Here is an 11,908-nt window from a genome sequence, read left to right as displayed (position 1 = left end):
CAACGGTCATCAGCCTGGATTAGTTGATCAGCTTCCGGCTGATCTTGGTGTTTAGCGCTCCCTGCTGGTGAGGAGGAGAAGAGTTTCGATTCTTTTCTTTCATTAATTGTTTAGGCATCTTTATTTGTGACAACGTACAACAAAAACAAGAATGTGGAAATTAGACAGGGGTAGCATAAATAATAAAAGAAATGTCAGAATTGACAGAAAATCCTACATAAAGTAACATTCGTGCCAAGTAACCTCATGTAAAAATAAATTAAGACAACAGATCATCCAGACACTTAAGTTAGGAACAAATCATGTGGTTGTTCTTCCCTTTTGATCAGATAGACATTAGATTGCAAGCATATATTATTAAAACTCAACAATAACAACAAACATTCTCCTCAAAACTTGATTAATAAGTTAATAAAAAAATCTTTTGGATTTATTTTGGCCCTTTGTTGAAGCCCAAACAGGACATTTTCCCAATGCAATTGAACGTTTGCTTATATTTTTGAATAAACATAGTTATAAAACTGTTCCCAAAATACTTTGGAAAAGGAACACATCCAGAACAAAAGAGTGACAGACTGATGGGGGAGAAAGAAAAGTTTACAGCAACTTCTTTGGGGCTTTAGCAGGTCTCTGGTCCACTTGGTATTCACATATGCATTTGAATTTGTAGGTGAAGCAGAGTTTGCTCATTCAAACCTCCACAAATGAACCGGACTTTAGACAAACAAACTAGAGTTTGATTGAAGCGAACTGAACAGACAGGTGGGAATTCACTCTCAAATGTAACTTTTTTACGCTTTGAGGCCATTTCGGTTTTTAGTAAACCCAGACTTTCTCTTCATAGGGTCTCTGGTAAGTCTGGGTTCCTGCTCTTCCTCAGATGAACTTGTGGATCACCACTTCCTTCAGCGACCGGAAGCACACCTCCCCTCTCTCGCCGTTCCTGACGGCCGTCAGCTCGTCCTGCAGCTGAGCCACGGGACGACCCAGCTGGTACCCCAGATCTACCAGCAGCTCCAGCAGCGGCGCTCGATAGGGCTTCAGTCCGTAGCGCCTCACCGGAGGAAGAGCTCGCTGAGCGGCTGAGAAGGCCTGCTCCGGCTCGTCCAGGTCCCGGTAACACACAGCGATCGCAGACAGGGCGGGGACGGTCAGGGTGGACTTTTGCCACGGCAGCAGCTTTTCCTGGATCTCCAGGACCGTCTGCAGCTGCTCCAGAGCGGCCTTGAATTGACCCGCTCGCAGCAGCACGTGGGCCTGCTTCTGCTCGTGCTCGGTGAAGAACTCCGAGAAGTGTGCGGAGTGTCTGACGCAGCGGGTTGCGAACAGCTTGGCCAGGTAGTCCTGCAGGGCCAGGCGGCGCTCCAGAATGTTCTCTGGGCTGAAGTTTCCCGTCAGGAGCTTCGGGGGCAGAAGAACGTCCTCCAGCTCTTCGTCAAACTCCTCCAGCAGTTTGTGGTGAAGCCTCCGGAAGTCACTGTAGCGGCGCTCGATGGAAACACAACAGGAATCAAAGCTGCCAGAGCGCATCACGACGATCTGATACGCCTGTAGAGGAAGACAACATGAACACAGTTGGGGAGGGTTAAACCGATTGTAGGTTTCTGGCCGATCCGATATTTGAAAAGCCTGACCTGCCGATTCCGAGTTTGGAAGATATCTTTTTTTGTGTCTAAAATTTTGCTAAACATAGCAAGAAAGTCGCTGACTTGGGGTGACTATTGTTAACTGCAAACATGGAGACATGATCTTGTGCTTGGGTCTGTCACTCAAACCTCTCACAGCAAATGAACAGTAAACAGTGTCTGACTGTAGACCTTTGCCATTCGGATAAGATCTGCTTCACATGTCAGCACTGGCTGATCACCATTCTCCCAAAATGAAGGAACGCCAGCAGGGTCATACACACATGAACATTTCATGTTACTATGACGTGTATACAACGCAAACGATGTGCAAAGTATGTGATGTTTATGAGTCGAATACGCATCAAAATGAGTATTGATGACGTTCTGTCAGATGAATGTGAACTGACCGTTCAGATTCAGGTCACATTTGAAAAGATTGGATACTTGTCAGATATCTAAGTACAGTGGGCCGCGTTAGAAAAAGATCTGATCTGTGTTGTTCAGACTATCATGAAAAGATCAGATATGAGTCACATTAAGGTAGAGAAAAGTCAGAATTGGGTCACTTCAGATTGCAGTGTTAATGCAACCAAAGTGGTTTTTTTATGTCGCTTCTGGGAAACTTTACCTCCTGATGGTCCGAGTCGCTTTTCTTCTCATTGGCGGTTTCTGATTCTCTGCTGTTTACGTGAGAATCAGAAATCGTTGCTGTCTTGTTGCTGAATTATATTATACAAATCAACTTGATTGATTAATTACCTGCGACATTTTGACGCATAAACATCACGTAGTTTACACACTATTTGCACATTGTAAAATGTCAGAGTAACGGGAATAGTTCATGTGTATATGAAGCCGCTGGCGTTTCATACGTTACTGCTACAGTTGACTCTCCTGACTGCTGCATGACGTTCTCAGTAATTTGTTTTCTTCTCACAGGCCCAGTTGACTCCCCCTGTTTACTGTCTGCATCGTGTTTCTGCTGATTGTCTCACCACGTATTTGTTCAGCAGCTGGTCCACAATTCGACTCGATGGGATCTCAAACAGCAGCCGGACCGGTCGCTCATTTTGCTTCGCCAGCTTCAAGTTCTGTTGGAGCTCCTTAGTGGTTAAGCTGGAACAACCGGGCCTCTCGCCTAAAACACCCAGAATCAGACACAGACCTGAATCAGTGGGAGGGAAACGGTTCTGCCCCAACAGTTAGAATGGATAAAAACCCCACTGATCTGACTCTGAAATTATGTCCTTTCTGATCTGCAGAGCTGCCTTACCAGGATCCAAACCAACAACATGACATAAACAGTGAAAAACCAGTCAGAAGACAAGTTTTAGGATTTAAACGCTAAATTGTATTGCTTTTACATTCAGTCCTGATCAACATAATTAAAAAAAACTCTAAAAACACATTTCTACAAAATAATGACAACTGAAATATCCAGCATAAAATGAGATACTAAAGTGACTGACCTAATTTAACAGAGGTCCAGCTAATAGAGCTTGTAGAAATTAGTTTCTACTCTGACATCTGATTTTTTTACATGACTGATTTGAAAAAGCAACAAAAACAGTAAAATATCAGAGGAGGTGAATATTTTTTATAGGCACTGTATATGTATATATATATATGGGTGATTAGTTACCTATAACCCCTATTTTATAATCTATACACTGGTTACAAATTTATTTTAGCATTTGTCTTAATTTATATCCTATGTTGAGCCTTTGCAGAGCCGGATTTAGAAGGATAAGGGTCCCTGGGCTTCAGCCAGTTTGGTGTCCCATCAAAAAGAAACAAATATTAAAAAAAAACTCTATTCATACAAAATCACAGTAAATTAATAGGCAGGTAAATCCACAGGTGGTTTAAAATGTCCAATAAGAGATTGCTCCATGTTAGTCCCAAAAGTATATACTATAATTTTTAAATATTCCAGTATTGTGTAGATTAAATGGAAATGTAATATTATTCCACACTACATATAAAATTATGAGTTTTATATAATATGCAGTACTATAAAACTTGCATCCAGTACAAATAACCCTTAATATTTCCCCCCACACCTGAAAATACGTGGCGCCCTGGGTTACTGCCACTGTAAGCTCGTTGTAGAGTCCAGACTGCAGCCTGTGAAACGCTGACTGAACGGTTGCAGCATCTTCATGTCAGTTTGAACACCTTCCTCATTGTTCTTTTAGGGGGGGAAAATGCTCTGAAAACTCTTCTGCTTCTCTTTTAACCTTTTCCTTTCCGCTCATTAAAAGGAGCTTTTATTCTCTGCTGAAACTGTGGAGGATTTTCATAACTTTGATCTAATCTGCTGCTCCAACAGTGTAATATAATCTGCAGACGTTTTCTGAATAAACACAAATCTGCAGCTGCAGAACTTCATGCAGTTTTGAGGTAAAATAATCTGTTTCAAGATAAAGTTCTGATTTTAAAGATAGTTAAGAGGTCACCATGATGAAGACCGATTAATGAACCCGGTCTTGTTTCATGTTCTGATTAACCCAATCTCAAATCAGAACTTTGATTCATCAGAAATAAAGCTGAACTGTCCCTTTAACAAAAAACTCACCACTTGATAAAAACAACAGTACCTGCAGCCATCTGGTCCAAATCTTCAGAGCCCTTCGCTGGAAAAACCCAGAGGTCAGAACCGCTGCTGGGAGACGTCCAGGTTCATGCCACTCTCGTTACTGGACCTGCTGGATCAGCTGTACTGGTTCTATCATTAAACTGGTTCTGGGACTGAACGGGTCTGTTGGAGGCTGTGAAGCTCCTGCTGAAGTCAAGAACTCAGAACATAGTGGTGCTAAAATGAGGAAGTGCTGCTGATAAAATAGGAAATGAAGGAAGTGAAACAAAGTCCAGCAGCAAGCAAACTGACAGAGGAGCGCTTGTTTTAGAGCAGCCGACACAGCAGCCGGGAGGAGTCAGCCTCAGTGAGAAAGAAGGATTTGATATAATCTTGGTTCTGTGGCTTAAACCAGTGGCGATTTTAGCCCTGTTTTAGGGACGCTTTAGCTTTGGCATCCTAAAACTGTTTCTCCCCTGAATCAGGTCGCCGCCCATCTCGTAAAATACGGAGTCGTCCCGTATTTGGCCGTTAAACGTGCGTCCCGTATTGAACAGATACATAACTGTCCGTTAGACACGCCTATAATACACACATCAACACTAAGTTTAACAATAAGGGCCAAAATAAAACACAGGAAATATTAAGGTCAGCTACATGGTCGACTTTACCAGAATAAAGTCCTGATGATGCGAGAATAAAGTAGGAACATAATCGCAATAAAATTAAGATAATGTCGTTACCAGAATAAAGTAATAATCATACGGGATTAAAGTCAAATTTATAGAAGAAACTCGCGATTGTATGAGAAAAAAGTTGTAATTTCGCGAAAAAGTCGTAAAGGTACCAGAATAAAGTCGGAATGATGCAAGAATAAAGTCATAATATTACGAGAATAAATTAATAATCACATGGGAATAAAGTTGGAGGAAAAAAGTCTTAAAGATGCCAGATTAAAGCAGTAATCAGATATAACTAATATAAATTATCTATCTAACGCTTTTCTTTTTTTTCCACTTTTCCCCTCAGAATTAAACCCGACTGTCAGTGGGAAGCACATCCACTCCTCTGCCGGGTTGTCCGGTCCACGGCCCGGTCCACTCAGTCGGTTCTGGGCGGCTGGTCGTCCTGTAATCTGCCTCTGACTCCATCCAGCTCCCATCTGAACATAATTTTTGCACCAGCCTCCTTCAGGTTCTCCATTTTGAGAAAATCTTTTGAAAACGTTTGTAATTGTTAAATATAACGCAGCTAAAACTGAACAAAATAGATATTGAGTTTTAATAAATGTCCTTTTAAGACACATGTCCAGTTGTGTGTGTTGAATCTCCCTCTGGACTCTTTAAGCTCTTTTGACGGAAAACAACAAGAGTATAAAGACGTCATGCAACGAGCAGCAGGATTAACTGCTGAGACGCAGCGTTACTGCGGCGCGGCCCGGTTCTGTCCATCTGGACCCACAACATGAAGCCTCATCTCTCTGGTTCAGATTGGGATTAAGGTGGAGAAGTGGGGATTCCTGATGGTGACGTTTTGACAACCTTTTAATCCCTGAAATGAGAGATTAAAGATTAAAGCCAGCAGACGCTCTGCTGCCCCCTGCTGGCTGAGTAGAGAACTGAAGTCTGAGAGTTTGTAGAAACTTGAGTAATTATTTGAAAATAAACAAACCTACTTTTAGGAGTATATTTAGTGCGCAGTACTTTGAGTAATTATATTTTAAAGTATTTCTACTTTTACTTGAGTAAAATTTCTATCTTTTCTACCCTTTGAATGAAAAACAAACATGTTTTAACCAAAGATTCACCAGACACACACCTGCAGCTTTTATTAAAGTGTTATAAGTGTTTTTTATTGAAAGAAACTGATTTTGAAAACTATTTTGTCTGACTGTTATTTTTGTTTGTTATATGAATTATTGTCATTTTAGTCCTTAAAATAGTAACATTTCTTCAATGTTTACTTTTTACCAGAGTAAAATTATTTTGTACCTTACCCACCTCTGGGTGTAAATCAGTGGCGATTCTAAAGAAATTATTCTAAATAAATGTCTTTTTTAAATATTCAGTGGTAGATATTTTTTCAACCTTCACAATTTTATTTTAACAATGAATAAAAATTATAGTGCTGTACTTTTAGCTGCTGTATTGAGATAGGATCACACTTTCCACCTGCTGGATCAGGATCTGAATCTGGAGACACAATCAGCTCTTTGGTTCACATTATTAAATGATGAAATATTGCTGTGTTTGTGTTTAATTCTTTGTTTTCTCCATAAACAAACACTGACTACACTGTCCCCTGTGGTAAATTTGGTCTAGAACCAGCCTCTAAAGAAAACAGTAAAGACCATTATATATATATACAGATATATATATTTATATATACTATATATATATTAGACCTGCTGGGGGCTAAGCAGCCCTAAAGGTCAGATCCTAGAATCGCCCCTGGCTTAAACTGAAATCAGGCTCAGTGACAAAGAAAAAAAGCTGTTGCACAGTTTAAGTTAAATTTCAGTGGCGCCCCCAAAGACGGAGGTTTTAATGATAAAAATAGTTTAAACTGCATGAAAAGATCATATTCGTCCCACCCTCTGCTTCATGGTGTTACCTGACCGTTACCTGTCAGGAATGAAGCGAATCTAAAGGGCTGCAGCGCCACCCAGTGGCCGTAAGCGTACTTCAGGAAGTACAGCGTCCAGCGGCTTGAAGTAGCGGCTTCAAAGGTGAGTTCTGGTTCTGGTTCGGTTTCGGACCCCAATAAAGACACACCTGTGTGTTTTATTGAGTACGGACGCGTTTTCTGGGGCGTTTAGGCGCGTTCAGGTGCTTTTGTGTTGTTTCTGTGGAAAGTGAAACTAAAACGTTGGAGCAGGAACTTAATTTTAGACAAACACTTTATGTTTCACCGCTTAGGGTTTTTTTTTTTTTTTTTAAAAAGTAAAAGCCAATACTAGTACTACTACTAGTTATGAAAAAAATCATTTTACCGGGTGTGTTGGCAAAAAAAGCAGTGATTTGTTCTGCTGGCTGGTTTAGGATAGTTGAACGTGTTGCAGCTGCTGTTCCAGCTGCTCGAGGAAAAGTTCAGAAATATGAGGCTAAAGTTTAAAATCCTGTCAACTGGAATAAAACATACTTAATGTATGGATGAGAGGAGCAGGGTTGCCAGGTCTAACAGTTTTCAACCCCATAACATGAAACCCACCCAACCTAAAAAGAAACTCAAACTCTAATGAAACTCATGTTAATAACTGAATAATAAATCACACTTAAGTAGCATCTTGTGATGCTATGAATGTTGTGCCACACAGCCATAAAGTTACCTAAAAAATAAGGAATAAATTGTTTTTATCATGATTTTTATGATCAAAATAGTACCACAAAATATTGTGATAAAATCCTAAGCCCATATCGCCGCTAATACTCCATTTACTAATCATTGATCATGTCACATTCAACATATTCTGATATAACAATTTAGAAAGAAATTTCTTCTAAATATTTTCTAAAAATTCCCAAATGTGAAAAGAGGCCCACATTTTCACAACCCGCCCAAAGCTGTTTAGCAGCAGGAAACCCACCCAATCTGGCAACACTGGGGAAGGGTCAGAACAGGCTGGACATGTGGAAAAATGAAATGTTTTCTGCTCCGTCTTCTGCAGGTGAACATGGAGAGTCTGCAGGATCATGACAAAGTGTTGCGGCTGGTGGAGAAATACTGCAACCTCAGGTCACCTCCAGTGGTGTATTTCCAAGGACCAGAAGTACCAGAGAGGCCTTCAGCCCCGTCACCCCGCAAACCAGATAAAATATTGATTCTTCGAACACCCTCCTTGGATATAGAGTCTGACTCCTTAGATCGTTCTGGGTCTGCAAAAAAAGGTCAGAAACATTCTCCAGAAGCTGCTGAGTGTTCATGCAGCAACTTTTTACAAAAAATAAATCATCCCAGATGTTTCCAGCAGTTGTCTGCTTCCTATTGCAGCAGGTAGCACCTCTGTATGACTGTGTTTCCATAGTAACATGGTTTTAGATTATTTTTGCTATGAAACTGATTATATTTTAAAAAGAAAAACTTTGACATCTGTAACGAAACTTCGGATTGCTACACAGCCCAGAATGTCCCGAGGCAGCTGGCGAAGATTGCTGAGTCGGCACCGATCACCGAGCAGAACCTCCCGACACAAGATGGTGAGACTGTAAAAAAAAATACCCTCAGCTACCCGGACAGTAGCTGCACTTTTAACCGATTCTCTGGGATTTAACAACACCACCACAGCTAACTCTGCCCTTGTCCTGCTGCTAAACAGCAATAATATTAATTTACAGAACTTTTGCAAAGGTTTCATAGTGTTACAACACAAAACAATCTAAAAATCAACTTACACTTTAAGCCTAGTTCTCACGGCACGATACACTTCTTGTGCTAAACACAATTACTGACTGTATTTTTCTTGAGCTGGTTAAAAAAGCTGACTTAATTCAAAAAACAAAACAAACACGTAGACATTGTCTGTATGTTCATTTACTGTCATTTTAACTGTGAAGAGAGACTACTTTCTGTTCTCTTCTGAATTAAAGAAATGTTAGCTTTTTTTCAGGTTGCCATTATGGATTGATTTTAATTAATTAAACATATTATTAATTTATGTACCTATGGTGTAACATTACTGATATGTTCTGTGTGCCAAAACCACAAACACACTGTATGCTAATGGTAGAGCTTTGTAGGTATTGATTGCTATCCGGCTGTAGCCCTGATGCTTGGTCAGGTGTAGTTATGACTTTGGCTCCTCCACCACGAAAGTGCGCCTTAATTTGGCTGCATCCTATTCTAGTTATTTCATTTTTTCATCCCTAAGTTTTTAATGTTCTTATAATATCTACAACAGGCTTCAAAAAGTAGCTAGCTTCAAGCTATGCTACCTAGTTATCGGTTAATAAGTTGACCAACGGCTGACCAGCGGCGTCCTCTGCTGGATAGGCGGCCGAACTACAACACTAAAAAAAAGGTCTAAGGCGGACGTCATTAGTTAATCGAGCCGATTTTAATCTAATAAACCATTAATCGACAATTAATCATAAGTCAATTGTTTGCATTCCCACTACCTATCTTTCTTCATCATGAAAATTTATAGAAGAGGCTCAACTTATCCTACAGTTTATTTTTCTTAAATGGCACAAGATTTGTTTTGAACCAGAATCTGAAATTGGAAATAAATTTCAAATTTTAGTGTTATGAAAGCTAACAAAATCAAACATTTTATGTAGTATATATTTGGAATATCGTTTTTTGCAGTTCTAGATTAATTTTATTTTGTAGCAACGGGGGCAAAAGTGTCTCTTTGAATGGAAAAGGTTGCTGATCCCTGGTCTAGATGGTGAAGGTTCTGATCGGTTTCTTGTGTTGCTGCAGAGATCATCCAGAGACTCGTCGAGCTGATGATAACACTTGGAGATGACATTAATGTGAAGGTGTGTTCTGAACCAGAACCAGAACCAAAACACAGGACAAAACTCTGTTTTAACCACAGTTTCTTTTCCCGCTCAGCTCCAACAGAACCCGGCCCTGCAGCAGCAGCTCCAGAACCTGGACTACAACCTGTTTGAGAAGCTGACGTGCATCATGCAGAACCTGGTGGCGCCACCGGGCCAGGCTGCATGCCCAGACGGTCTGGTCCAGAAGCAGAGGATCGCCTGGGCCTTTGAGGTGACCAGCAGACTGTCCTCCGTCACTGTGGTCCACCGCAGGGCGATACAGAACTTTGGAGCCCGATACATCGCAGAGAACCACGCAGGCTGGGTCCAGCAGCAAGGAGGCTGGGTAAGAGGGGTGGTTCTGATCCGGTTTGATTACTGAAATTAGTAGCTGTCTGTGCATCCATTGCATACTTGTTAAAATTAAATAATATTGAACTTATTTTTGCATTGATTAGTCCCTCCAGAATTTTGTGATTTATTTTTTTTACAATTAAAAGCAAAGATTTTGACATTTTGCAACATTTGTGCTTTGATATGACAGTAAATGTGACTTTTTGTTACTTGCCATATCGATTGCTGACAATAACTTAATATCTAGAAAATCTGAGGCCTTCGTGTCATAAAAATAAGAAATACTGCCACCTGCTGGTAAGAGTTAGTGTACAAAAGACTTAATTATTTGTTTTCAGCCCTCTAGTTTAGGTTTCTTCATCAAAGTATTTTAGGTGCAGTATTTTATTTCAGCCACTGGGTGGCTTCATGTTCATATTTGTTACAGCTTGTTTTGAGTAGAGTGTTGCGGTTCTCAAGGCTGACTTCGTTCATAACCTCTTTCTATTGTGTGCGTCCATTGAATGAAACCACACACACACGCACCACACACACAAGTGCCCTTATATGTATGGCTGAACCTCCCGAGCTAATTAAAAACAAGTAAAGCTCAATTCTGGACTTGGACATTCTCTTCTTTCACTAACTCACCTGAACATATATATCAGCTGTTCTAACCCGACACCCTGGAGTGATTGTTTATCCACAACTGAACCAGCTTCAGTCTTCATTACAGTTAGCATAACTTACACACAATGTTTTTGACCATTTTTGCACAAAATTTGTAATGAACTAGCAAAAAATGCGGGCATCTGTTGATTTTGCGTGAATTTGAACAAAAGACTTGGAGATACTGATTGATGTCATTTCTAAATGGCCACATAAAAAGTTTCGGCGGACCAAATTTGGCCCCGGGCCTCGAATTTAACACGTATGTTAGAATAACAGCTTTTAGGAGCAGGAAGCAATCAGGAGAGACATTTTCTCCAACCTGAATCTTGTCCCAGATGTTCCAGATTTTGATCCAGTTGAGACATTTCCTAACAGTAACATTGTTTTTTTTCTACAAAATGGGTTTTTCTGTGAATTAGTCTCTCCCCTTTTTTTTTTGCTTATTTAAAATGTTGTTCACTCTGATCTTGTTTCTCTGTGTCCATCAGGAGGAAGCTTTTGACTGAACAGCGGATCTGTCAGACGGAGAAAAATAAACTGTGAACTACGTGAAGATATTTATTTTTTATTATTAAGATATTGCTCTGAAGGTTTTGAAATAAAATCAAAGCGAAAGAAAACTGATCATCACAGCTGGAATCATTTAGTTGTTTTGTTGTTGTTTTTTTCATTTTTGGGGGATTTCTGTGATCAGAACCACTGTACTCATAAATGAGCACAGCTATACATAGAAATAAATGGAGTTGTGGGGAAAATGAGGAAAAAATTAATTCATTAAAGAGACACAAATGCATTTGTAAGTAAAGGGAAAAAGAAAAAAATATATAGTTTTAAAATCAGTAAAATTTTACTTATGTTTTTAAAAATATAATCTACTGGACCTAAGCTGAAATAATAAAAATAAATGGCAATTATGTCATAAAACATGAGGTAAAAATATCCCTTTTAATTAATTGTTGTGTTCATTTAAAAATAAATTCCTGCAGTAGATTTTGTTGAAATAACTAACTTTTTCACGTATGTAGCTCTATACAAATTTTGTTTAGCGAGAGTAGGTCAAAGATAAAAGTAGCTCACGCGGTCGTAAAGGTTGCTGAACTTTGACCTAACTCATAACTCCAAAAAGTTCTGGTCCTCTGCATTTGGACCGGATCTTAGTCCCGAAAAGACCGATGTGTCTTTAGAAGGTGTCTGTCCCCAAATTACAGACTCCA

General features: G+C 39.8%; 2 protein-coding genes across 2 annotated transcripts; one reads left to right on the top strand and one right to left on the bottom strand.

Annotated features, from left to right (window-relative positions):
* Positions 1–81: 81 nt before the first annotated feature.
* Positions 82–4,694, bottom strand: snx20 (sorting nexin 20). The gene is made up of 3 exons (XM_005795922.2): positions 4,229–4,694; positions 2,624–2,766; positions 82–1,548 (listed from the first exon to the last, which is right to left on the bottom strand). The coding sequence occupies exons 1-3, from the start codon at positions 4,236–4,238 to the stop codon at positions 877–879; spliced, it is 825 nt and encodes a 274-aa protein (XP_005795979.1). The 5' UTR covers positions 4,239–4,694; the 3' UTR covers positions 82–876.
* Positions 4,695–6,872: 2,178 nt separating this feature from the next.
* Positions 6,873–11,317, top strand: bcl2l14 (BCL2 like 14). The gene is made up of 6 exons (XM_023324489.1): positions 6,873–6,934; positions 7,874–8,093; positions 8,325–8,402; positions 9,628–9,686; positions 9,763–10,035; positions 11,183–11,317. Exons 2-6 carry the CDS (start codon positions 7,880–7,882, stop codon positions 11,198–11,200), a joined length of 642 nt encoding a protein of 213 aa, XP_023180257.1. The 5' UTR covers positions 6,873–6,934; positions 7,874–7,879; the 3' UTR covers positions 11,201–11,317.
* The last annotated feature ends 591 nt before the right edge of the window (positions 11,318–11,908 follow it).

This window comes from Xiphophorus maculatus, chromosome 2 (assembly GCF_002775205.1).
Source record: "Xiphophorus maculatus strain JP 163 A chromosome 2, X_maculatus-5.0-male, whole genome shotgun sequence".
Taxonomy (NCBI): Eukaryota; Metazoa; Chordata; class Actinopteri; order Cyprinodontiformes; family Poeciliidae; genus Xiphophorus; species Xiphophorus maculatus.
The sequence above is the reverse complement of the archived record's forward strand: the minus strand, read 5'-3'. Positions and strand labels throughout refer to the sequence as shown.

What these genes read in the sequence shown, in the direction of transcription:
- snx20 (XM_005795922.2), bottom strand. An exon ending in AGCTGCTGAACAAATACGTG is followed by an intron (nt 1,549 to 2,623) that starts GTGAGACAATCA and finishes CTTCCTCTACAG; the next exon opens with GCGTATCAGATCGTCGTGAT.
- bcl2l14 (XM_023324489.1), top strand. Translation starts at nt 7,880, where the DNA reads ATGGAGAGTCTGCAGGATCATGACAAAGTGTTGCGGCTGGTGGAGAAA. An exon ending in GAACCTCCCGACACAAGATG is followed by an intron (nt 8,403 to 9,627) that starts GTGAGACTGTAA and finishes GTGTTGCTGCAG; the next exon opens with AGATCATCCAGAGACTCGTC. An exon ending in GAGATGACATTAATGTGAAG is followed by an intron (nt 9,687 to 9,762) that starts GTGTGTTCTGAA and finishes TTTCCCGCTCAG; the next exon opens with CTCCAACAGAACCCGGCCCT.